At 43.3% G+C, this 26848-nt stretch overlaps 1 protein-coding gene across 2 annotated transcripts; it reads left to right on the top strand.

The window, feature by feature from the left end:
- The first annotated feature begins 20178 nt into the window (after positions 1 to 20178).
- On the top strand, positions 20179 to 24946 carry LOC120974181 (uncharacterized). Of its 2 annotated transcripts, XM_040400604.2 has the most exons (13): positions 20179 to 20332; positions 20425 to 20739; positions 20840 to 20980; positions 21089 to 21175; positions 21253 to 21284; positions 21376 to 21417; positions 21707 to 21763; positions 22352 to 22429; positions 22504 to 22584; positions 22981 to 23061; positions 23440 to 23520; positions 24295 to 24395; positions 24670 to 24946. In XM_040400604.2, exons 1-13 carry the CDS (start codon positions 20202 to 20204, stop codon positions 24730 to 24732), a joined length of 1290 nt encoding a protein of 429 aa, XP_040256538.1. In that variant the 5' UTR covers positions 20179 to 20201; the 3' UTR covers positions 24733 to 24946. The 2 variants fall into 2 exon arrangements, with proteins under 2 accessions (XP_040256538.1, XP_045089229.1); XM_045233294.1 differs by lacking the exon at positions 24670 to 24946 and having other exon boundaries at positions 23937 to 24394.
- Positions 24947 to 26848: the final 1902 nt, after the last annotated feature.

The following is a 26848-nucleotide window of genomic DNA, read 5'->3' as shown; positions in this document are numbered from 1 at the left end:
AGATGAGAGATAAGGTGAGGAGGAGTGGAGCGTGGTGGTGACTGCTGGTCGGAATGGGCGGAGGCATGGGGATGGACGGCGCCGGCAGGCGGCAGCGGCCACCATGCTTGATTGTTCCGGAGACTTTCTTTTTTAATTGCTCAGCAATGAGGTGTGGAAGATAAGGATGTGGAGAGAGGTGCGACTATCTTTTGTAAAATTATCATAGTTTGCTTTCTATCCGTCAGATATAGATCAGACAGTCTATATTACAAGATGGCAGGCACACCATCATCGCCAACTCGGTTTTTTATAAGGGTACAAATGATAAGTTTGCTAACTTCTAAAGTAAAGTGTAATTTGTCCATGTTATACAAGTAAATTAAGGTGATTGTTTATCATACGGGTAAGGGTGGATGAAGGGTGGTAGGAACAAATGCTCCGCCTAGAGCATGTGTGTGTGAGATGGAGTCTCAGTGTGTGTGTGTGTGTGTGGGAGAGAGAGAGAGATGGAGTCTTAGTGTGTGTGTGTGTGCGTGCGTGTGTGTGTGATGGAGTCTTACTGTGTGTGTGTGGGTGGGTGGGTGCGTGTGTGTGTGTGTGTGTTTGTTGGTGTGTGTGTGTGTGTTGCGGGGTCTTCGGTGGCGGATGTAATTTAAGTGTGCATGGCTTCATCATAGAGAGGTGATGTGTATGGGAGAGGCCACCAACGATGGGGTGCGAGAGAGAAAATGCCCGTAGAGAGGGAAGAGAAGGTGTGTGCGCGTGGGAGTAGTCGACATCGAGAGAACGTGTTTGTTCGAGAGACACCAAGGAAGACTACTATATATCGATGGTTCATGTAGGCGGGAATTAAACGAAGGGATGGTCTTATTGGTTTCGGGGATATAGCGGAAGAGTGAGAGGGGGGGGGTAGCTACAAGGAGATTGTTAAGTGTGAGTGTGTGTTTTACCCATCCAGGCGGAAGTTATGTGCACACAAGAAGAGAACGATTCGATTTGGCGTTAGGGTTGAGGGTAATTAACTATGTATGGAGACATAGAGACCTTCAACGTGCATGTGTGAGAGGTATACATGTATACGTGGGATGTGTGTGTGTGTGCGCGTGCGCATAATCGAGATAAAAGAAAGAAGACATAAGTCATAAGCTAGGATCAACGACATGGGAGAGACGGATCGGTATGACAATATGCATGCATGCGAGAATGCAGGGAAGAAGGCCCGACAATTGAGCATGTGTTTTTGTCTTTAAGAGATAGTGGCGTGGGCTGGAGCATGCATCTATGGCGAGCAGAGGGAGTGAGGCACAACGATTGTGCAAAAGATGTCAACCTATAAATGAAAGAAGGTTGATGGAGAAACAAATAAATAGAAAGATAAAGATGCTAGCTAGTGTGCGTTAGAGATAGGAGTCGAGTGGATCAGAAGGTTGAGTTATGGGTGTGGGTGTGAGAGAGATGAAGAAAGGGTGCATGTGACTCACATACAAACAAATATCGGAGATAAATGAGATCCCGAGAGACGGAGTTTTGTGTCTGCGAGAGAGAAAGATATTTCAAAACGAGAGTGATAGCTAGAGAAACATATGAGGGAACGCAAGATATCTATAGGGAGAGAGTGTGTGTGAGCGACATGCAAGAGAATAGTGGAGAAATATGAGACCCTGGGAGACAGAGTTTGTGTTTGTGTGTGAGAAAGAGATATTTAAGAGGAAGAGTCGTAGGTTCTCATACCTAAGGAGCGAAACACATCTCTGTATTAGGGGTGTGCGAGTTGCACACAGGGTAATAGTAGAGAGAAATGAGATCCCGGAAGACAAAGTTTTGTGTTTGTGTGAGAGAAAGAGATTCCACATGGAGAATCATAGTTAGAGACACATAGCACAGAGCGAGATATACTTAGAGAGAGATAGAGTGATGAAGGTCGAGGGAGAGAGTACCGTCAGTGTGTTACGAAGATAAAAGATCATTGTCGACATACAGGTAGCACGAGAGATACCCGAGAGACGACGAACGCGTATAGGTCTAGAGAGATAGTCCTATATAAGCATGAGCGATAGTTATATGAGACGAATATCTGGATTAAATGGGATTCAAATATTTAAATTGGAGATCACGGCATCGATAATATCATAACACAAATTGGTGTATCAAACATGCATATTCATTTGAATTTCGGGACACGTGTAATGTTATATAGTTTATTAATATTGGTGATCCATAGATTCTTTAATTAGAAACAATGCATGGTTTATATGTAATTAATGTCTAAACGGGATACACTATATCTTGCGTGTGTGAAACACATTATACATGTTTGAGAAGTAAAAAAAACCCCGCATGAAACACACATTAATTGGGGACAGTTAGCGAGGAATGCATACATTGGATTTCAACATAAAGTGGTTTCAAATATCTGAAAATCCAAATCAATGGATACAACCTTATGAATCTGAGATCATGCCATTTGTAAACCATATTTATGTATAAAGTGTGTTGTGCTTTTGAAAGTATATATAAAAAAATGATGTATATAGAATTTTATTCCAATCGAAAATGGATCCCGCCCGAAAAAAATAGAATACAAACGGGATTCGAATTGAGTTGGCACGGTAAACGTGCACTCTGCAAAATTTGAACGAAGCAGGGAAAGTCGCAGTAACCGCCCGAAACCAAAATCTGCGAGATGGAAATTACTACTGCCTATCCCTGCCACGCAAAGCCTATCTGCTCGATTTCTATAGGTTTCGATAGGGGTAGGTTTGTAATTTCACTCGAACGTGACATAACCGCCTCTCACCCGGATTCATACATGGTGGGCGCCAAAACACAGTGTGTCCTCGGCCGAAATTGACCCCCTCCCCGATTCATACACGGTGGGCGCCAAAAACAAACTCTCGTCGGCCAATATTCAGTGTATGCGAGATTACCGTCCTATCCCCAACCGACTAATATTGCTGTGATGTAGGAAATTTGGAACGGGGGCTAAGTTTGTAAATTTCCTCGCATTTGAGACAAGCGCACCCTGAAGACATGGTTCCACCTTCCTCTCCACCTCCATTTCCCCATTCGTACTCCTTGGGCGCCAAAACACCCTCTCCACCCCAGCCTCCTCCGTCCGCCACCCCATCCACCGTCGTCCTCCTCCACCATGCCGGAGCTGATACCCCGCCGCCGTCCATTACAAGAGATTGACCTCTCTCATCCACGGCTTCGGACCGGGATCCTTGCATCCCGTCCTCTCGCTTCATCCCCGCCGTCGTCCACCTTGCCGGCGCCGCTCCTATGACCGTTTCATCCACCGCGCCCCGCCGCCACCGTCTACCCTCCTAGATCTGCTTCCACGCCGCCGACAGCCATCGCTACCGCAGCACCGTCAAATTCTCAGTAGATGCATACATGGCGCCGCACCACAGGCGGTACTCTTCGGTTTGTTTATCGCAGCAAGAAAATAGATCGCCATTGCTTTACTCGGATTTCTTGTCCATCACTTACTTGCTAGTTGAGAGCAAACATTGGTTGCGAAGTTGCCTTTGTCCGGTTTGCACCTTCAGATCCGCCATGGCACGCTCAACACTATACTCCCAATGCTTATGGTTTTCCCCTTTTATATTCCACACTAGTTAAATCACAGTAGACTAAATTTCAAAATTGGGTCAGTCAATTTTTCAGAGCTCACCGGAGTTCGCCGGTGCGAATGAAGGGGCTCGGGTGGGGCCTTTGGTTGTTGGGGGGGGGGGTGGTGGGGCCTCGCCGAACGAAGAAAACTCGACACGGGTGGGGGCGGGGGTGGGGGGTGGGGGTGGCGGAGGAACACAGGCGGTGGGGGCCGATGGTCCGGCCGGCGGCCCGTGCGGTGTTCTGTATGGGAAGAATCAGAGACGAGGAAGAAGAAGGGTTAGGAGACGTAGGATCTTCATCCAACCGCCTAAAATGGTCGACTAACCCAAATGCAGACATGGCTTTATATTCAGTACCATCATCGTACCTGTTAGCACTGCTCCTGAATCCATCAAGCTAAACAACGTGCCACTCATAATTCCAAACTTGTTGCTCAAGTACGAATCTGATATGATGCTGATATTACTAAAACAGATAACATTTAATTGGTCAGCTTTCCTACTTTACTTTTGAAAAATCACGTGCACCACATATAGAGAGACAGCAGGGAGTTGCTTTCTTAATGCGCTCTGGTTCATCATGTGTGTGCACTGTGCAACGAACATTTTATTATCCAAAATCTGCTTGCTCTTCTTTACCATGTTCCTCTTCCGTTCTTCTTTAATAAGTACTCTCTCCGTTCCTAAATACAAGTCTTTGTATAGATTCCACCATGGACTACATATGGAGCAAAATGAGTGAATCTACACTCTAAAATGTATCTGGATACATCTGTATGTGATCCATAGTGGAAATCTCTACCAAGACTTATATTTTGGAACGGAGGGAGTATGATAGTAGTACAGTATGTTCCTTGTAGTGAAGATGAGCAGGGACATTTGCAGTGTAGAGGTCTATACGGTCGGTTGGTATGGACACTTTGAACTCGTCGGGCCTCTTTGATTCGTAGGATTTTGTAAACATGGGAATAGGATTTGTAGTGGCCTGCCCACTTGAATCCTATACGAATAGCAAGAAAATGCGGGGAGCAGTGTCGCCTTTGAGAGTTACACTGATATTAACAGTACCGCACCTTCAGTTGAAGAGAGCTGGTATCCGAAGCCTTTCTAGCCGTACCGGCAATACTAGCACATATATTCCAGGAAGTTCCACTTTGCTGATTTTACTCTGATGCTTATGGTTTTCCCGTTATATCTACACTATGATCTGTGTAGCTGCTTTGTGTCGCACTAGCAGCAGTCCACTCTTGAAGCTAAACACCGCAATGACTTACAAAATTGGCACCAAGGCATTGAGTTCAGTTCTGGATGCAATGAAACTCATACGCTCCCCACCTGTTGACTCTTGTTCAGAATATGATCCTAATGACTCTTGTTCAAAATTGCCACATATAGAGAGACAACATGGAATTGCATTTCTTTGGGCGCTGTGATTCATCATGAGTGGGCAACCAACATTGTATGCAATTAAGCGGAACCTAAAGAATATGCTTCCTCTTCTGTTCTTTAACATGGTCCTCTTTTGTTATTCTGTATTTAGTACGTACAGTATGTTCCTTGTCAGGAAGGGGAGCAGGGACATCTGCAGTCAACAGCTGATAGAGCTGGCATGTACTTGATCGATAGGCTTTCAATTACTAGCGGCAATACAACACCGTATTTTCAAGGCAGTTCCACTTTCCCGATTTATATATCGTGGTTATGGTGTACCCCTTTTATGTACACTATGATCTGCCTAGTTGCTGTGTGCTCTTGTTTTCATGGTTTGGCAATAAACTCTCTATACAGTATATTTGAACCTATCATCTGCCTACTATCCTTACTTCTGGAGCCTATTTTTTTGTGTACTTGTGCCAGATTATATAAATGCACGCACCATATTACATCACACATGAGCTCTCTCATCAGAATCCAGTGATAGCACACAAGTGTTTACAGGGGCGCCCCTATATTAGAATATCCTCTGCATTACAAAGACAATCTCACAACTATTTATGTTTTCATGGTTCTCAGATATTATACGTAATTACAGTGAATATCAGAATCCGCACATCAGAAGAATATTGTGGAACACTGCAATGACTTACAAAATTGGCACCAAGGCATTGAGTTCCATTCTGGATGCAATGAAACTCATACGCTCCCCACCTGTAGATTCTTGTTTAGAATATGATCCTAATGACTATTCTAACCTCGAGGATTCAAAGGCAGATGGCCTGTCATGTTCACCCATCAAGGTGCCTGCTCTAATTTGGCAAGGTTTTATTGATTGCGCGTATCTTGCATATGTTGTCTTGCATTTCTTCTACTTTGTTGCACCGCCATCTGGTTAGTTTACTCATCATATATGTCGAGATGCCATGACCATCCATTATCAATACATATTCCATCTGTCATCATACCATGTTTTTCCACTCAAATGCTGTTCTTGTGCATCAGACATCAAAAAGGAAGAGGGTGATTGCCGAACCTGAAGGAGCACCAGCAAAGTCCTTGAAAAACGTGGTTGTGCCGGAGAAATCAGACATCACCCCACTTATATTGGCTGTACAACCAGTGACACAAAACATAGGACCGACTCCAGCAGACTGTACCCATACTTCACTGGCCACACCACTAGCCCCACCACACAGGACCTGCACTCTAGCAAAAGGTATGCCGATTTCAGTTGCCATAGCACCAGCCTTACCACAGAAAAATCCCACTCCAGCAAAAAGTACAGCAAGTCCACCGGCCGAAGACCTATCCCAACTGCAGAGACGGCCAATTCCTGCAGATTGGAACCCCATTCTAGTTATTCCCAGTTTGAAAGACAATGCTTTCAATGTTGTTAGGGACTACGTGCATATATTCCCATCATTGGAAGATTATAGTGAAGACAAACACCATTTTCACATCTTCCCGTCCCACTTACGTGTAAGTGCTATTATTCATGGTGATTATTTTCCTATTTTCTGCTGATTGAACACATCAATGATTTACATTACATTGTTGTAAGTAGGCGAGGGTCAATCTGGATAGTCATGACGAGCAAAGCTTGCTTGCGCTTTTCAAGGAAGCATTGCAGCAGTATTGGTGTTACCTGAGGAAATCACACTTTGATGGCAAGTCTATAAACGAATTTCTGGTGAAGTCTCCTGTGCTAATTTTAGAAGACATTGAATGGAAAAACCTTGTTATGCACTGGTCTCGTTCCGAGGATGAGGCACTGTCTATGATATCGCATGACAATTTGAACTTCTACTTTTCCGCATGTGCCTTATGGATCTTTTTTGCAGGAAATCTGCTCGAAAAAGAATTCCGGTTTGAAAAGAACGACAGGATATCGCAAATATGCTGCCCGCTGCTTTGCTCTTGTTAGTACCTGTTGTCCTGTATCACTGTACTTGCATACATACCTGGTTCATCATGTGACAGCAGTATGCATGATAGCTTGCTTATCAATTGTTCGCTCCAAATTATCTGATCTGTATGAATGGTTACATTAGTGTAGAATATATCCAATGCCAATGAAATTTTTTAGCTCTGCATTGTTCTTGTAAGTACCTGATGTCCTTTATCAGTGTACTTATATTGACAAGTAGTTGTTCATGTACCATCACTCTGCAGCTTATTTTCCTTTGCCCTCCATTTTCTACACATAAGATCTATATTTACTCTTACCATAAGGTTGGATAACACCGATGGTACCGAAGAAGTTTAGCTCTGCATTGCTCTTGGCTGTACCTTTTGCCTGTATCGCTGTACTTACATTTATAGCTACTTGGTTATGTAGCATCACTCTTCATCTTATCTTAAATATTCTCCATTTTTTTCTTATATTGTCACAACATATCCTTAGTCCTTTTCAGGTATTTCAGGATGTTCTTGTCCGCTGTCCAGTGATCCACTCCTGGATTACTTTGGTACCTCCCTGCTAAACTTATAGCAAGGGACACATCAGGTCTGGTACACAGCATTGCATACATGATAGAGCCTATGGCTGAAGCATAGGGAACATCTTTCATCTTCTCTCTATCTTCTGCAGTGGTCGGGCATTGAGTCTTACTCAATCTCACACCTTGTAGTACAGGCAAGAACCCTTTCTTTGCTTGATCCATTTTGAACTTCTTCAAAACTTTGTCAAGGTATGTGCTTTGTGAAAGTCCAATTAAGCGCCTTGATCTATCTCTATAGATCTTAATGCCTAATATATATGCCGCTTCACCGAGGTCTTTCATTGAAAAACTCTTATTCAAGTATCCCTTTATGCTATCCAGAAATTCTATATCATTTCCAATCAGTAATATGTCATCCACATATAATATTAGAAATGCTATCGAGCTCCCACTCACTTTCTTGTAAATACAGGCTTCTCCAAAAGTCTGTATAAAACCAAATGCTTTGATCACACTATCAAAGCGTTTATTCCAACTCCGAGAGGCTTGCACCAGTCCATAAATGGATCGCTGGAGCTTGCACACTTTGTTAGCTCCCTTTGGATCGACAAAACCTTCCGGTTGCATCATATACAACTCTTCTTCCAGAAATCCATTCAGGAATGCAGTTTTAACATCCATTTGCCAAATTTCATAATCATAAAATGCGGCAATTGCTAACATGATTCGGACAGACTTAAGCATCGCTACGGGTGAGAAGGTCTCATCGTAGTCAATCCCCTGAACTTGTCGAAAACCTTTCGCAACAAGTTGAGCTTTATAGACAGTAACATTACCATCAGCGTCAGTCTTCTTCTTGAAGATCCATTTATTTTCAATGGCTTGCCGACCATCGGGCAAGTCAACCAAAGTCCATACTTTGTTCTCATACATGGATCCCATTTCGGATTTCATGGCTTCAAGCCATTTTGCGGAATCTGGGCTCACCATCGCTTCTTCATAGTTCGTAGGTTCGTCATGGTCTAGTAACATGACCTCCAGAATAGGATTACCGTACCACTCTGGTGCGGATCTTGATCTAGTTGACCTACGAGGTTCAGTAATAACTTGATCTGAAGTTTCATGATCAGTATCATTAACTTCCTCACTAATTGGTGTAGGAGTCGCAGAAACTGATTTCTGCGATGATCTACTTTCCAATAAGGGAGCAGGTACAGTTACCTCATCAAGTTCTACTTTCCTCCCACTCACATCTTTCGAGAGAAACTCCTTCTCTAAAAAGGATCCATTCCTAGCAACGAATATCTTGCCTTCGGATCTGTGATAGAAGGTATACCCAACACTCTCTTTTGGGTATCCTACGAAGACACATTTCTCCGATTTAGGTTTGAGCTTATCAGGTTGAAGTTTCTTCACATAAGCATCGCAACCCCAAACTTTAAGATACGACAACTTTGGTTTCTTGCCAAACCGTAGTTCATAAGGCGTCGTCTCAACGGATTTCGATGGTGTCCTATTTAGAGTGAATGCAGCCGTCTCTAAAGCATAACCCCAAAACGATAGCGGTAAATCAATAAGAGACATCATAGATCGCACCATATCTAATAAAGTACGATTACGACGTTCGGACACACCATTACGCTGTGGTGTTCCGGGTGGCGTGAGTTGCGAAACTATTCCGCATTGTTTCAAATGTAGACCAAACTCGTAACTCAAATATTCTCCTCCACGATCAGATCGTAGGAATTTTATTTTCTTGTTACAATGATTTTCAACTTCACTCTGAAATTCTTTGAACTTTTCAAATGTTTCAGACTTATGTTTCATTAAGTAGATATACCCATATCTGCTCAAATCATCTGTGAAGGTGAGAAAATAACGATATCCGCCACGAGCCTCAATGTTCATCGGACCACATACATCTGTATGTATGATTTCCAATAAATCTGTTGCTCTCTCCATAGTTCCAGAGAACGGTGTTTTAGTCATCTTGCCCATAAGGCACGGTTCGCAAGTACCAAGTGATTCATAATCAAGTGATTCCAGAAGTCCATCAGTATGGAGTTTCTTCATGCGCTTTACACCGATATGACCTAAACGGCAGTGCCACAAATAAGTCGTACTGTCATTATTAACTCTACATCTTTTGGCTTCGACATTATGAATATGTGTATCACTACTATCGAGATTCATTAAAAATAGACCACTCTTCAAGGGTGCATGACCATAATAGATATTATTCATATAAATAGAACAACCATTATTCTCTGATTTAAATGAATAACCGTCTCGCATTAAACAAGATCCAGATATAATGTTCATGCTCAACGCTGTCACCAAATAACAATTATTTAGGTCTAATACTAATCCCGAAGGTAGATGTAGAGGTAGCGTGCCGACGGCGATCACATCGACTTTGGAACCATTTCCCACGTGCATCGTCACCTCGTCCTTAGCCAATCTTCGCTCAATCCATAGCCCCTGTTTCGAGTTGCAAATATTAGCAACAGAACCAGTATCAAATACCCAGGTGCTACTGCGAGCATTAGTAAGGTACACATCAATAACATGTATATCACATATACCTTTGTTAACCTTGCCATCCTTCTTATCCGCCAAATACTTGGGGCAGTTCCGCTTCCAGTGACCAGTTTGCTTACAGTAGAAGCACTCAGTTTTAGGCTTAGGTCCAGACTTGGGTATCTTCTCCAGAACGGCAACTTGCTTGCTGTTCTTCTTGAAGTTCCCCTTCTTCTTTCCTTTGCCCTTTTTCTTGAAACTAGTGGTTTTACTGACCATCAACACTTGATGCTCCTTTTTGATTTCTACCTCCGCTGCCTTTAGCATTGCGAAGAGCTCGGGAATTGTCTTATCCATCCCTTGCATGTTATAGTTCATCACGAAGCTCTTGTAGCTTGGTGGCAGTGATTGAAGAATTCTGTCAATGACGCAATCATCCGGAAGTTGAACTCCCAGTTGAATCAAGTGATTATTATACCCAGACATTTTGAGTATATGCTCACTGACAGAACTATTCTCTTCCATCTTGCAGCTATAGAACTTATTGGAGACTTCATATCTCTCAATCTGGGCATTTGCTTGAAATATTAACTTCAACTCCTGGAACATCTCATATGCTCCATGACGTTCAAAACGTCGTTGAAGACCCGGTTCTAAGCCGTAAAGCATGGCACACTGAACTATTGAGTAGTCATCTGCTTTGCTCTGCCAGACGTTCATAACTTCTGGTGTTGCTCTTGCAGGAGGCCTGGCACCTAGCGGTGCTTCCAGGACGTAATTCTTCTGTGCAGCAATGAGGATAATCCTCAAGTTACGGACCCAGTCCGTGTAATTGCTACCATCATCTTTCAACTTTGCTTTCTCAAGGAACGCATTAAAATTCAACGGAACAACAGCACGGGCCATTTATCTACAATTAATCATAGACAAGTAAGATACTATCAGGTACTAAGTTCATGATAAATTCAAGTTCAGTTAATCATATTACTTAAGACTCCCACTTAGATAGATATCCCTCTCGTCATCTAAGTGATTACGTGATCCAAAGCAACTAAACCATGTCCGATTAACACGTGAGATGGAGTAGTTTCACTGGTGAACATCACTATGTTGATCATATCTACTATATGATTCACGCTCGACCTTTCGGTCTCTGTGTTCCGAGGTCATATCTGTATATGCTAGGCTCGTCAAGTTTAACCTGAGTATTCCGCGTGTGCAACTGTTTTGCACCCGTTGTATTTGAACGTAGAGCCTATCACACCCGATTAACACGTGGTGTCTCAGCACGAAGAACTTTTGCAACGGTGCATACTCAGGGAGAACACTTTTTTCTTGAAATTTTAGTGAGAGATCATCTTATAATGCTACCGTCAATCAAAGCAAGATAAGATGCATAAAGGATTAACATCACATGCAATCAATATAAGTGATATGATATGGCCATCATCATCTTGTGCTTGTGATCTCCATCTCCGAAGCACCGTGCTCGTGATCTCCATCTCCGAAGCACCGTCATGATCATCATCGTCACCGGCGCGACACTTTGATCTCCATCGTAGTATCGTTGTCGTCTCGCCAACTTATTGCTTTTACGACTATCGCTATCGCTTAGTGATAAAGTAAAACTATTACATGGCGATTGCATCTCATACAATAAAGCGACAACCATATGGCTCCTGCCAGTTGCCGATAACTCGGTTACAAAACATGATCATCTCATACAACAAATTATATCACGTCATGTCTTGACCATATCACATCACAACATGCCCTGCAAAAACAAGTTAGACGTCCTCTACTTTGTTGTTGCATGTTTTACGTGGCTGCTACGGGCTTAGCAAGAACCGTTCTTACCTACGCATCAAAACCACAACGATAGTTTGTCAAGTTGGTGTTGTTTTAACCTTCGCAAGGACCGGGCGTAGCCACACTCGGTTCAACTGAGAGAGACAGACACCCGCCGGTCACCTTTAAGCAACGAGTGCTCGCAACGGTGAAACCAGTCTCGCGTAAGCGTACGCGTAATGTCAGTCCGGGCCGCTTCATCTCACAATACCGCTGAACCAAAGTATGACATGCTGGTAAGCAGTATGACTTATATCGCCCACAACTCACTTGTGTTCTACTCGTGCATAGCATCAACGCATAAAACCTGGCTCTGATACCACTGTTGGGGAACGTAGTAATTTCAAAAAATTTCCTACGCACACGCAAGATCATGGTGATGCATAGCAACGAGAGGGGAGAGTGTTGTCCACGTACCCTCGTAGACCGACAGCGGAAGCGTTATCACAACGCGGTTGATGTAGTCGTACGTCTTCACGATCCGACCGATCAAGTACCGAACGCACGGCACCTCCGAAGTTCTACACACGTTCAGCTCGATGACGTCCCTCGAACTCCGATCCAGCCGAGTGTTGAGGGAGAGTTTCGTCAGCACGACGGCGTGGTGACGATGATGATGTTCCACCGACGCAGGGCTTCGCCTAAGCTCCGCAGCGGTATTATCGAGGTGTAATATGGTGGAGGGGGGCACCGCACACGGCTAAAATATCGTATATCAAGTGTGTAGAGAGGTGCCCCCTGCCCCCGTATATAAAGGAGCAAGGGGGAGGCCGGCTGCCCTAGGCGCGCCAAGGAGAGAGGGGGAGTCCTCCTCCTAGTAGGAGTAGGACTCCCCTTTCCTAGTCCTACTAGGAAAAGAAGGGGGGAAGGAAAGAGAGGGAGAGGGAGAGGGAAAGGGGGCTGCGCCCCCCTCTCCTAGTCCAACTAGGACTCCTCCTGGGAGGGGGCGCGCCACCTCCTGGTTGCTGCCCTCTCTCTCCCCTCAAGGCCCACCAAGGCCCAATACTTCCCCGGGGGTTCCGGTAACCCTCCGGCACTCTGGTTTAATCCGAAAGCGTGCGGACCCTTTGGGTTCGAGAACTATGTAGACATGACCGAGACACCTCTCCGGTCAATAACCAATAGCGGGACCTGGATGCCCATATTGGCTCCCACATATTCTACGAAGATCTTTATCGGTCAGACCGCATAACAACATACATTGTTCCCTTTGTCATCGGTATGTTACTTGCCCGAGATTCGATCGTCGGTATCTCGATACCTAGTTCAATCTCGTTACCGGCAAGTCTCTTTACTCGTTCCGTAATACATCATCCCGCAACTAACTCATTAGTCACAATGCTTGCAAGGCTTATAGTGATGTGCATTACCGAGTGGGCCCAGAGATACCTCTCCGACAATCGGAGTGACAAATCCTAATCTCGAAATACGCCAACCCAACAAGTACCTTTGGAGACACCTGTAGAGCACCTTTATAATCACCCAGTTACGTTGTGACGTTTGGTGGCACACAAAGTGTTCCTCCGGTAAACGGGAGTTGCATAATCTCATAGTCATAGGAACATGTATAAGTCATGAAGAAAGCAATAGCAACATACTAAACGATCGGGTGCTAAGCTAACGGAATGGGTCAAGTCAATCACGTCATTCTCCTAATGAGGTGATCCCGTTAATCAAATGACAACTCATGTCTATGGCTAGGAAACATAACCATCTTTGATTAACGAGCTAGTCTGGTAGAGGCATACTAGTGACACTTTGTTTGTCTATGTATTCACACATGTATAATGTTTCCGGTTAATACAATTCTAGCATGAATAATAAACATTTATCATGATATAAGGAAATATATAATACTTTATTATTGCCTCTAGGGCATATTTCCTTCACCCTATGCTTCAGCCATAGGCTCTATCATGTATGCAATGCTGTGTACCAGACCTGATGTGTGCCTTCCTATAAGTCTAGCAGGGAGGTACCAAAGTAATCCAGGAGTGGATCACTGGACAGCGGTCAAGAACATCCTGAAATACCTAAAAAGGACTAAGGATATGTTTCTCGTTTATGTTGGTGACAAAGAGCTCATCGTAAATGGTTACGTTGATGCAAGCTTTGACACTAATCCGGACGATTCTAGATCGCAAACCGGATACGTGTTTACATTAAACGGTGGAGCTGTCAGTTGGTGCAGTTCTAAACAAAGCGTCGTGGCAGGATCTACGTGTGAAGCGGAGTACATAGCTGCTTCGGAAGCAGCAAATGAAGGAGTCTGGATGAAGGAGTTCATATCCGATCTAGGTGTCATACCTAGTGCATCGGGTCCAATGAAAATCTTTTGTGACAATACTGGTGCAATTGCCTTGGCGAAGGAATCCAGATTTCACAAGAGAACCAAGCACATCAAGAGACGCTTCAATTCCATCCGGGATTTAGTCCAGGTGGGAGACATAGAAATTTGCAAGATACATACGGATATGAATGTTCCAAACCCGTTGACTAAGCCTCTCCCACAAGCAAAACATGATCAGCACCAAGGCTCCATGGGTGTTAGAATCATTACTGTGTAATCAAGATTATTGACTCTAGTGCAAGTGGGAGACTGAAGGAAATATGCCCTAGAGGCAATAATAAAGTTATTATTTATTTCCTTATATCATGATAAATGTTTATTATTCATGCTAGAATTGTATTAACCAAAAACATAATACTTGTGTGAATACATAGACAAACAGAGTGTCACTAGTATGCCTCTACTTGACTAGCTCGTTGATGGTTATGTTTCCTAGCCATAGACATGAGTTGTCATTTGATTAACGGGATCACATCATTAGGAGAATGATGTGATTGACTTGACCCATTCCGTTAGCTTAGCACTCGATCGTTTAGTATGTTGCTATTGCTTTCTTCATGACTTATACATGTTCCTATGACTATGAGATTATGCAACTCCCGTTTACCGGAGGAACACTTTGTGTGCTACCAAACGTCACAACATAACTGGGTGATTATAAAGGTGCTCTACAGGTGTGTCCGAAGGTACTTGTTGGGTTGGCGTATTTCGAGATTAGGATTTGTCACTCCGATTGTCGGAGAGGTATCTCTGGGCCCACTCGGTAATGCACATCACTATAAGCCTTGCAAGCATTGTGACTAATGAGTTAGTTGCGGGATGATGTATTACGGAACGAGTAAAGAGACTTGCCGGTAACGAGATTGAACTAGGTATCGAGATACCGACGATCGAATCTCGGGCAAGTAACATACCGATGACAAAGGGAACAACGTATGTTGTTATGCGGTCTGACCGATAAAGATCTTCGTAGAATATGTGGGAGCCAATATGAGCATCCAGGTTCCGCTATTGGTTATTGACCGGAGACGTGTCTCGGTCATGTCTACATAGTTCTTGAACCCGTAGGGTCCGCACGCTTAACGTTTCGATGACAGTTATATTATGAGTTTATATGTTTTGATGTACCGAAGGTTGTTCGGAGTCCCGGATGTGATCACAGACATGACGAGGAGTCTCGAAATGGTCGAGACATGAAGATTGATATATTGGAAGCCTATATTTGGATATCGGAAGTGTTCCGGGTGAAATCGGGATTTTACCGGAGTACTTAGGGGTTACCGGAACCCCCCCCCCCCCCCGGGGGGGGGGCTTAATGGGCCATAGTGGGCCTTTGTGGAGAAGAGGAGAGGCGGCCAGGACAGGGCCGCGCGCCCCTCCCCCCTAGTCCGAATAGGACAAGGAGAGGGGGGCGGCGCCCCCCCCCCCCCCCTTTCCTTCCTCTCCTCCACCTCTTTCCCCTCCACTCCTAATCCAACTAGGAAAAGGGAGGGAGTCCTACTCCCGGTGGGAGTAGGACTCCACCTGGCGCGCCCCTCCTGGCCGGCCGCACCTCCCCCCTTGCTCCTTTATATACGGGGGCAGGGGGCACCCTAGAGACACAACAATTGATCGTTTGATCTTTTAGCCGTGTGCGGTGCCCCCCTCCACCATAGTCCACCTCGATAATACTGTAGCGGTGCTTAGGCGAAGCCCTGCGTCGGTAGAACATCATCATCGTCACCACGCCGTCGTGCTGACAAAACTCTCCCTCAACACTCGGCTGGATCGGAGTTCGAGGGACGTCATCGGGCTGAACGTGTGCTGAACTCGGAGGTGCCGTGCGTTCGGTACTTGATCGGTCGGATCGTGAAGACGTACGACTACATCAACCGCGTTGTGCTAACGCTTCCGCTTTCGGTCTACGAGGGTACGTGGACAACACTCTCCCCTCTCGTTGCTATGCATCACCATGATCTTGCGTGTGCGTAGGAAATTTTTTGAAATTACTACGTTCCCCAACATTGGTTGCTAGCTATCGATTTTTTGGCTTCATTGGCTTGGAAATTCCATTCACATGATTTCTGAATTCGGAACTGAGAAGTATTGGATGAAAATTAAAGCAAGTTGTAGACTGATTGTTTGTTTTTGCAGAATGGGGATGAAGAATTGGTCAATATTGAATGGATACATTCACTCGGAATGAGGGGCTGCTAATGTTATGGCTTGATTGGGTTTGTTGGTTCCATCCAGATTGTGCTTTGCAGGTACTATGCAAGAATCACATTTTTTTGACAGAACTTAGTTTTGTTGTTGTTGTGAATGACATATGTAAGTGCCATGTTGGATCATTAGATTTTTGTTGATGTAGTACATGATCCTCCAGGTTAATTACTAGCAAGTATACATTCATTATTCCTTACAAAAAGAAACTAATGCTAAAACAGATATTGGAAACATTCAGAGAGAAAAATGGCGATCGAAACCTAGCGAGTTCATGGGATTGAGTCTCTTCTAATCCCTCTCCCCCTCTTTCTTTGGGTAACATGAGAATAGTACAGAAATCGCACGAGTAGATTGCAGCCGAACCAAATACTGCTTGTGCATTAAACATGATTTATTTTACTGGGTTGTTAGCACTGTCTCCTAGATGCAATGCCCCTCTGCTTTCTTCCTATCTCACCAATGGATTCATTTGGGCTAAGAAAATGTGCTCTTTTTTTGAATCTGTGATGCCACTACTTTCTGCTATGAAGTAGTGATTCTTACATGATTTCCATACATCAAACTGTGTCATATGTGACCCTTTGCTTTACTGTGATGTTTAATTAACGTAAGATGCAATTTTTTAGAAATATCAAGGATTAGGTGATGCTTATTTAGGCCTGAAACCTTTATCTTGCCAAATTTCTATACATAGGCGACCTCTCCGACCTTTTCTACTTCTAGGGATGATGATAGTTCTGAAATTATGATCAGATACTTATGAAGTTCTAGTTTTTTCTTGTGCTCATGTTTCTATCCTAATCTAAGGAACTGGTTTTTTTTGTCGATCAGGTACTTCATGGCAGCGCCGTGGACAACATCACCATAACCACATTGATGGTCCAAGCCCCAACTCACAACATCATTGATATTCTGAAACGTCTTACTGGGCTGGATATGGCATTATGGCTGGGGCGAGTTTGGTGCGGTATGCCGCACTTCCTATCTTTGGACTATAAAACGTCTTACATTGCCCATTCAGACTACCCAATACACTCCATTTATTGTTAAATTTAGTAGACTTGTGTTTACCCCTTTAGTACTCAATAATGTTCAGAGTTATTGTTTTTATAAATTTGCTTTTCTTTTCACTATAAGCACAAAATATGTCATTTGGATAGTTGATAGCGAAAAGAAAATAAATTTGGCAGCTTCCTTTGTGCTTTGTCCTACTTGGATCATATATGCTTCTGTAAGAACACTGATTCAGGTAGACAGTTATAAATTTACTGTCACTGATAAGCTTGATATATCTATACATTGATAAGTAGATCATTGGTGCACTCGCTCAATTCTGAAATTGTTCATATTTATGGTTTAGGTATAGAATACAAGTGATTCGTTATCTGATTCCAAACACTACTCTTTGCTGCTGTTGTAATCAGCATAATGGTCTTTCTTTTAGATATTATTGAAGCTGCCTAAACATGTGTTGCTGTAGATACAAATAGACTCCTCCTGTTAATTGACTGGTGGTAGTAGGGGTGCATCAAAGTTTAAGGCAGCGGCATCATGTTCATACTACGGGGAAAGGAATAGCTCCTAATATTTTTTAAGCTCCATGCCGTAGGTGAGCTGCCACCTCTTCCCACATGTTCGTGCTAATTATCAAGTAACCTCCAGAATGAATTGTGATTGCGATTAGTATCTTTAGACATTGGTCATTGGCTATATTTGTCAGTACTATTATTCTACTCGCTTATGTAGCCACTAATGTGGTTCTTTGTTGCTTCTTTGCAGGAATTTGATGAAGTCAAAGGCAACAGGAAGGCACGACGGTGTCCTGAGAGATAAGTTGATCAATGTTGGCCCTCTGAAAGATTTTTCATATGGTTTAAGAGTCAATGCAGATGCCAATGCAACAGGAAATGCAAAGCAAAGCAATTATGAGTTGGTCAGTTGCATGAGACTTCACCTCCGTCTTTGGCTATCATTAGGTCCATTTTGTTCCAGCTGGGCTAGCTTTTATGATTTATTTTAATTCTCATTTCTGTCAGAAACCAAATAATGCACTGAATTGTAGTATTTTACTGCTAATCTATTAGTTCATCAAGCAGTGGTGTGCATTGCCATGAGTGATGCTTTATTTATTTTAAATGTTCGACAGTACAGGTGAAAATAAGATCACTCCAGTTTTATGATGCCATAAATGCTGTTTTATTTCCCATAATTGCAACACTAGCTTTTCCGGGCATGAGTGTAGATCTTAAATAATGTCTGCTTATTTGTGTGCTTCTATTGTTTTGATGATGGTTGATCAGAGTGTAGGTCTGATCCAGTGACATATATGTCTCCCAGGTGATTTAAAAAAATACCAAGGATATGATTAGCCACATATGTCACTTTCTTTCTTAACCATTTATGAACGAAAAACAAAACCTGTATGAGCAACACCATTCAATATTTTAGTCGAGCAGTATATATCAAAACCTTTATACAAATATTGATTATTCAAGCCGAGCGAGCCAATTGGATGGCACAGAAGTACTACTACCTAACTTAGGATCCCGGCAGCAACAAAAAGAACTTAGAGACTGACCGATGGAGTAGTGACTTCTCCAGTTCTCATCTTTTTAGTATATATAAGGGATAAAGCATGAAAAATAAGTAAAACGAATCTTCCAGGATGTGTGTGTTGTGTTTGCCATTGGGACTAGGGAAATAGTGTTAGTTCCTCAATTGGATAGTGGTAGGATCAGACGTGCCTTTACATTTTTTTAGTTAATTAAATATGTTCAGTTCAAGCAGTTTTCGCTTACTGTGATGTTAGAGTTCTTTCTTAGCACCTTCACTTTGGTTTTTCAAGAAATTTATTGCTCAGTAATACTGCTCCACTTTGTTCATAAATTCATTGTTCATTGTTGTTTATTAAATTATCCATGTCCATCTGTTATTCCTAGGATTTCCTTGGATAACTATACTAATAGATAGAACATAGAACATGTCCATCTCGGAGAGAATTAATATTGCTTTGCTTCCTTGCTGCCCTGAATTCGAAAACAAAACACTGATGTTGATAGTGGCTTAATTCATGTATCCTATCTCATGAAGTCATGAGTCATACCAGGCAAGCGGCGGCGGCGCCGGACTGGTCACCCCCGCGACATCATTCTTCCTTCAGGGTAACTAGCCACGGGCAAGTGCTTCTGTCATTTCTTTCGTGTTGAGAAGGCAGAGTCAAGGGCGCGAACATGAGGTATTCTGTGACTTCCTTCGGGGAGGCATGAAAGCGCAAAGGTCATGACGTGTAACGATTTAATCAAGGAGACAACCCGTTTGAGCTATCAAGTATTAGGCTATAACCTAACTAAGAATTTTTATTATCTCGCATTGCATCGTGCTTGATCAACACATGCCACGACCTGTTTATTGTATTTGTTATATTACAATGAATAGTCTTGGCTTGCTTTTGGGCTAAAGCCTTTTGGCCTATGTATAGCTTGATTTTGGACTGGAGCCTTTTGTTGTTTTCTGAACCAATTGATATGTACTGAATGTGTATGTATCGATGCGATGATTCTGATATAAACTTGATATATTAGATTGATAAAAACAATTATATTATGCTATTTTTTACATTTCAATGCTTCAATAACTGTATTATCAGGTTGGATATGACTATACCCGACAGCATCGCTGATGCTGTCGGGTGCGGCAAGCCGCACTTCCTACCTAGTAATCAATATACATACCATCCGCCCCCCATCCTTCCGTGTCCCGGAACCCAACCCCCAAATCGCTAGCGCCGCCTCCATCGTCGTGATGGATTCCTCCAAGGTCGAGACTGCCGAGAAGCCCTCCGGCTCGGTGGACCATCCCTGCGTGGAGCGGCTCCGTCACCGGCGACTCCTCGCCTTCCTACGGGATCAAGGCTTCCATGGCGCCTACGCCGAGTAATCAAGCGACCGATCTCAATACGCAGCGAGATCCTTCCCTCCATCATTCCTGACGCCGATCTATGTATGCGGTTTCGTTGTGCGTCCAGGGTGACGCGGAAGACGGGCGTGCACATGAGCCTGCGCCACCTGCGCGGCCTCGTGGAGCGGGGCCGCTGGGCGGACGCCATCGCCTACCTGGAGCTCCACCTGCCGCCGCCGCCCCGCCCGCGGAGCTCCAACGCCGACCTCCTCCACGCCTTCCTCGTCACGCACCGCCGCTTCGCCGACGCCGTCGCCGGCCACGTCGACCCCAGCGCCCTGCCCGGCTCCTACTTCGAGCTGTGCCATAGCGGAGACGTCGGCCACGGCGAGCTGAGGCTCCGCTCCATCACCTTCCTCGTGCTCGGCTTCCCCCATATCAGGTACCTCATCGACCCACCCACCAGTGACCAGTGTACGTAACGCAGGCATCCTCAAATAACATTTTCATTCGTTCATAACCGGGCGCGCGCACGCACGCAGGGCCGACATGGACTGGGAGAGTGTGAGGAGCAAAGCATCGTTTGTTGTCTGGAGGTTGGCCACCGCTACCCTGGAGCTGCAAGGCCGCATCTCACTGCCGACCGCCGCGCCACACCAGCTACTTCCCGTTGCTCCTCCCGGGTAATGCATCCCCCAAATCTTATTACTCCCGACCGCTTAGACCGGCTTCAGTAGTAATCAGCCAGCCAGTCCCAATGTGTTGCTTCTAATTGATCTTCCTTCATATAGTTTGTCCCGAGGGAGGGGTCACGTCAAGAATAAGAAACAAGAAGGCTCCCGGCCGCGACCAAAAGCTATCATCAGGGCCATGAAGAGGTAATTGTTTCTAGTAGTATTGTTCACAAGAGGTAATCGGTTTTCGCCCACATCTGAACATTCCCTGCATTTTGTAGCCACCTCATTGCGCCTGCGGATAAAGATAAAGGTACGTATGATTAAGCCGCGTACATCTGAAATGTCTAAATCCCACACCTGCGGCATGCTGTTATTCATCATGTCTTCCGATTGATGCGCAGTGTCTGATGAAAAAGCACGTGAATCGCTGGCGGATATCCTTGGTAAAAAAAGCACTAGCCTCTGTTCATTTGTTTATTTTGTGTATTTTAGTTATGACCGTATAGATTAAAAACACATCTCTCAAAGATCAGCAGCATCCACATAGCCAGAACAAAAGAAATATGCTGGTCATTTGATTTTGATGTTCGACAACCAACTGTTAATTAGTCGGCCACATCCAGAATATATAGATCCGGTCACTCTGCTTAAATATACTGTACTGTTGCCTGTTGGATTGGATGGAAACTATGTATGGGTGGAAATTAACTGATGAATTTGTGTGACATTCAGATGAAACTTTAAAGGCTGGCATAATTCCCATGGCACGTTATCCAGTAGGGAACCAAGGTAAACTCACATTTGTTTCGTTCCCATGTCTCTCTTTTTAGCTTTGTCATTTTGCCAGCGCCTTAACTTACTATCTATAGGCTCTTTACTGCCTATGTAATGTATTGGGTTATTCTGGGCCACATCAGCACGCTGTTTTTCTTTCTAATAACTTGAACATAACCATTAAATAAAGTGGTTAATTATGACTTACTAGGAAACTATGTGCATGGGATTGCTGTTTAAATTTCATACAACTAACTTTTGCTAAAAACCATAGCTTCACAAATACGCATCATAGTTGTGGTTAAATTTTAAGGCCCTTGCTAAAATACAGTACTAACTCGTATGTATGTAGGTGTGTACTTTCTATGAGTGCCCTGTGGCCTATATTACCTTTCCATGCTTTGATTTCCTGCCTTTGTGGTTAGATGATCTATGGTGGAAACGTCTTTCTCGTATGTCCACATCTTGTGTTGATCGCTTCGCATTAAGTGCCGGTTATCCTTGCATGCATGCTAGCTCGTAACTAGGCACAGCTTATTATGCTACCTTGATGTTGTTGTTCATCCGAAATGCAATTCATCAGCACTTGGCTACCTGCTGCAGGAGTGTCTGGTGCTACACCCTTGCAGTTGCAGAAAGTGTTGTCAGTCCTTGGGATCTCACCAGCAGAGATAAATCCAGGTAATTTAAATTAGTTGAGCACTCACTGCCAAGCTGCTTGCCGACACTTCTAATTTCAAATTTGTCCATCGCAGATGCTCCAGGCTGCCAGCACATATCTGCTACTTTGACAGCTGCAAAAATGTTAGGGGCCTCGTCACCGGCAAATGCAGCAGGTAAATTTGTTGATCTGGACATTGTTAATTGTTATAAAACACCAAATGTATTGTCAGGTCTCTGTATGCACAATATTGATAAGTGTTATGTGATTGCCATGTTACAATTGCATTAATCTGGTTATCTGACTGGAAGTGCTGCTTTCTGTTGTCTATTGTCACTTGGTTTGTATGGAAACTCATCTCATATAAAAATGTGGTAAATATAAATACTTGGATTTGTTAGCTCTTTTCCTTCTTTTGCTTACGTTATGCATTCCCTCCTATAGTTCTGGGCTGTTATTTCATCTGGGAACTGCTAAGCTTGCATATTGTAAGAAATCCAGGCACATTAAATTAGTTGAGCACTCAGTGTCTGGCTGCTTGCTGACACTTCTAATTCCAAATTTGTCGCAGGTGCTCCAACCTGCCAGCCCATATCTGCTATTTTGGAAGGTGCAAAAATGTTTGGGACCTCGTCACTGACAAGTGCAGCAGGTAAATTTGTTGATCTGGACAATGTTAGTTGTTATAGAACACCAAATGTATTGCCAGGTCCCTGTATGCACACTATCGGTAGTGTTATGTGATTGCCATGGTACACTTGCATTAATCCAGTTATATGACTGGCAGTGCTGCTTTCTACTGTCTATTGTCACTTGGTTTGTACGGAAATTCGTCTTACAAAATAATGTGGTAGATGCAGAAAACAACAAATACTTGCATTTTTTAGCTTTTTTTCCTTCTTTTGCTTATGTTATGCACTCCCTCCCCTAGTTCCGGACTGTAATTTCATCTGGGAACTGGTAAGCTTGCATATCATTAGAAATCCAGGTTAATTGCTTGCCGACACTTCTAATTCCAAATTTGTCGAAGGTGCTCCACCCGGCCAGCCGATATCTGCTACTCCGAAAGAAGTAAAAATGTCTGGGGCCTCGTCACCGACAAACGCAGCAGGTAAATTTGTTGATCCAGACATTGTTAGTTGTTATAGAGCACCAAATCTATTGCCAGGTCTCTGTATGCACATTTCTGATAGTTTTATGTGATTGCCATGTTACAATTGCATTAATCTGGTTATATGACTGGCAGTGCTGCTTAATTTCTGATGTCTTTCATCACTCGGTTTGTATGTAAATTCATCTTATAAATAATTTGATAGATACAAGAAAACGAAATCCTGCATTTGTTAGCTCTTTCAATTATGTTATACTCCCATAGTGTTCCAGACTATAATTTCATCCAGGAACTCCAAATATTCAGACAACAAATCAAAGTAAATCAAGTTTAGACCCCCTCTTTCAAATTTACACAATCCACTTGCTCATTCATCTTTGGTACTTAAAATGAATGTTCATTGTTTCTTTTTCCAGGGTTTTCACTGGTAGAGAACGTTACGTATGATTGAAGGCATCTTTTATGCCGTGATAATAGCTAATATAGTGACCTTACTAGCACTTAGGGGGTGTTTGGTTACAGGGACTTATTGGTGTAGGGACTTAAATAAGTCCCTTTAAGTCCCATCTAAACCAAACAGGAGGGACTTAAAGTGGGCATTTGAGACTTATGAAATAAGACTCTCAAGGAGGGACTTATAGGGACTTATAGTTGTAATATGGTCTTTTAGTCCATGTTAAGTCCCAGGAACCAAACAAGTAGGGACTTATAAGTTGGGACTAAAAAAAGTCCTAGGACTTATGAACCAAACAGGGCCTTATTCGGCTGAAGCAGGTTCTCACACCAAGAGAAAGGATACGAGCGATGAAGCGACTACGACCGTCGAGGAAGTGAAGCGGCAGCGGACCACAGCGGCATTTGGTGAAGCAAGTCCGGTAAGAAACATACCGGGTTTTTCCTTCCTACCAGTAATGTCAGTGTTGACCATTTTGTTTTGTTTTGTTTCTTTTGTAGTAACACAATAAAGCAAGTATTTTTCCTAAGCTTAGTAGGCTAAAATCCATGCATCCCTCTATAAGAGGCGCAATGCACCCGATTAAATGGCTTAATTTGTTCTTGTGCTATGATGTTGTTATATGAATCATCATGAAGTTGTATACCGGGCGTCTGCTCGGAGAGTTAACAGCTGTGAACTTGGTTCGAGTGCAGGTGGTGCCCATGGTTGAAGCCGCGGGGAACGGGATCAAGTCGATCGGTGTCTCTTCTGGGTGAAACCAAGACAAGTCCGGTCCGTAAACTGCCCCTGCTGCTGTGGGATCGTTTGGGCTGCTGATCATGTTACCTGCTCGAGACTTGCAAGTCCCATAGAACTTCTACAATAATGTTTCGTAATGATGCAACTATATATGCTACTACCAACTATACTACTGCTTGTGTTAGAACTACTATCGATTATGTATGCCAGTGAACTAGTCAGATTTGCTGTGACATGTGAGCTGCTGGGTGAAATGTCTATGGTTATTTTTCATCGAACAATCTAAGACGTTTTAGAGACTTCTGTAAAACGTCTTATATCTATTTACAGAGATAGTAATTATTCTGGTGGTCTGAATGAAACTTTGCCTTTCTTCCTACCACACACCCTTTTTAGACAATGGAAGGATTGCTCTTTTAAAACCTACTCCCTCCGTTCCAAAATACTTGTCATGGTTTTAGTACATGTACTAAAACCACCACAAGTATTTTGGAACGGAGGGAGTATCTTGCAGCAGCATTGCAAGATGCACGCGCCAAAAACAACAAACTCAAACGATGTCATAGCCAAACAGCTTCGAAAAAGAAGAAGAAATATGCACATCGAGTACATGTCTCGTCATCTTTGATTTCTTAACATGAACACTTCCGCGGTACCGCCGGCCGTGGGAGTAGTTAATACATCAGCCAAGATGGACCCTTAACCAAATCTTGATCACCTCCAGCGTCTTGAGAATTCTGCATTCCAAAGAGCACCCGAGTACTAGTATATTTGAATCTTGTAACAATTTTTTGTTTCATTGCAACGAAAGCTCATTAATCAAACTTTTTCTTTAACACAGTACAGATGCAAGCGCTCATATACATGCGCATACATTCACTCATATGAACGCACACACGCACACCCTACTTCTATGAGCACCTCCGAAAGACTGAGCCGGCATGTCATCTTGAAATTTACGAAGTCACCGTAGACACCTCGTCATCGACGGGAACGTCTCCCATTGAATGCGCATCGCCAGAAATCCTGAAATAAATCCAGGAATAAATGCGAGCATTAGGACTTGAACTCTGATGAGCTGGGGATATCACAGTCCCTCTAACCATCCAACCACAGTACAAAACACACTTGGTAAGAACTATCTTGTAGGTGCATCTCCACCGGACAGCTAATTCCCATCTCTCCAGAGACCGCACGAGTCGAAATGGGAGCTGATTGTGAGCACAATCCAGGTCCACACTATGGAACCGGAGAAACGCGGCAAATTCTTGTTCAAAATTTAACTGCTCCACATCTATTCTCCAGTTAGTGCTGCTCTGTAGGTTGCGTAAAAAATGTATCAGCCTCCCATCCAACTCAGCAGTCGTAGGCAATTGCTGCAAAGTTTCCACACATTTGCTGCCCACCGTTTCATAACCTCCAGCTCATTTTGGATAAGCATTGATCCAGAGTAGCTAGATCTGGTGACTAAAGGAATTTCGGCGCTTTGTTGGAGTTGTCCATAGCCTTAATGCACATAATAATTCAAATGAGGTATGCCCATTTGGGAGAACTAGATATACCTAGCGCGTTGCAGCGAAGTAGGTTGATAACATGGGAATAAAAATTAAAAATACATATGACTTATTATATTTGATTATGTATAGTTGTGAAATATTTACTGAATATCAATAGAATAATTGAATGGAAAACATTTTCCCAAGGGTGGTCGATCTCAAGGATGAGAACATCAAACCCGAGTGTTTCTGCTGGGATTTGCGGAGGAGATTTGATATTAAAAATGATGAAAACAAGTGTGTGTGTGTGTGTGTGTGTGTGTGTGTGTGTGTGTGTGTGTGTCTATATATATTAGAGGCAGTACTTTATTTTATTATTTTAATAGTTGATAAAAAATATTGCATTATATGATTTGGTAGTTCAGTGTCATGGTAACTCTTTACTGTTTTTGCAGTCGGTTTTACCATCACACTAGTTGAAAATGGTTTGGTACTACAGTTAGTACTTAGGCATGGTTTTGAGGCAAACTGAGTCTCAACAAAAAAAAGGCATGATATGTCCTTTTGTTTGTACCATTTCCACATGCAACATAAAGATAGTATATATTGACAAAAGTTGTAATAAAGTCCACACTAT

Source organism: Aegilops tauschii, chromosome 2 (genome assembly GCF_002575655.3).
Source record: "Aegilops tauschii subsp. strangulata cultivar AL8/78 chromosome 2, Aet v6.0, whole genome shotgun sequence".
NCBI classification, from domain to species: domain Eukaryota; kingdom Viridiplantae; phylum Streptophyta; class Magnoliopsida; order Poales; family Poaceae; genus Aegilops; species Aegilops tauschii.
Note: the sequence above shows the minus strand (reverse complement) of the source record. Positions and strands in the feature narration are given on the sequence as shown.

Bases quoted from the DNA above. Each gene is read 5' to 3' on its own strand.
- LOC120974181 (XM_040400604.2), top strand. From the start codon at position 20,202: ATGGATTCCTCCAAGGTCGAGACTGCCGAGAAGCCCTCCGGCTCGGTG. The intron at 22,585-22,980 runs GTAAATTTGTTG...AATTTGTCGCAG, and splicing joins GTCACCGGCAAATGCAGCAG to GTGCTCCAACCTGCCAGCCC. The intron at 23,062-23,439 runs GTAAATTTGTTG...AATTTGTCGAAG, and splicing joins GTCACTGACAAGTGCAGCAG to GTGCTCCACCCGGCCAGCCG.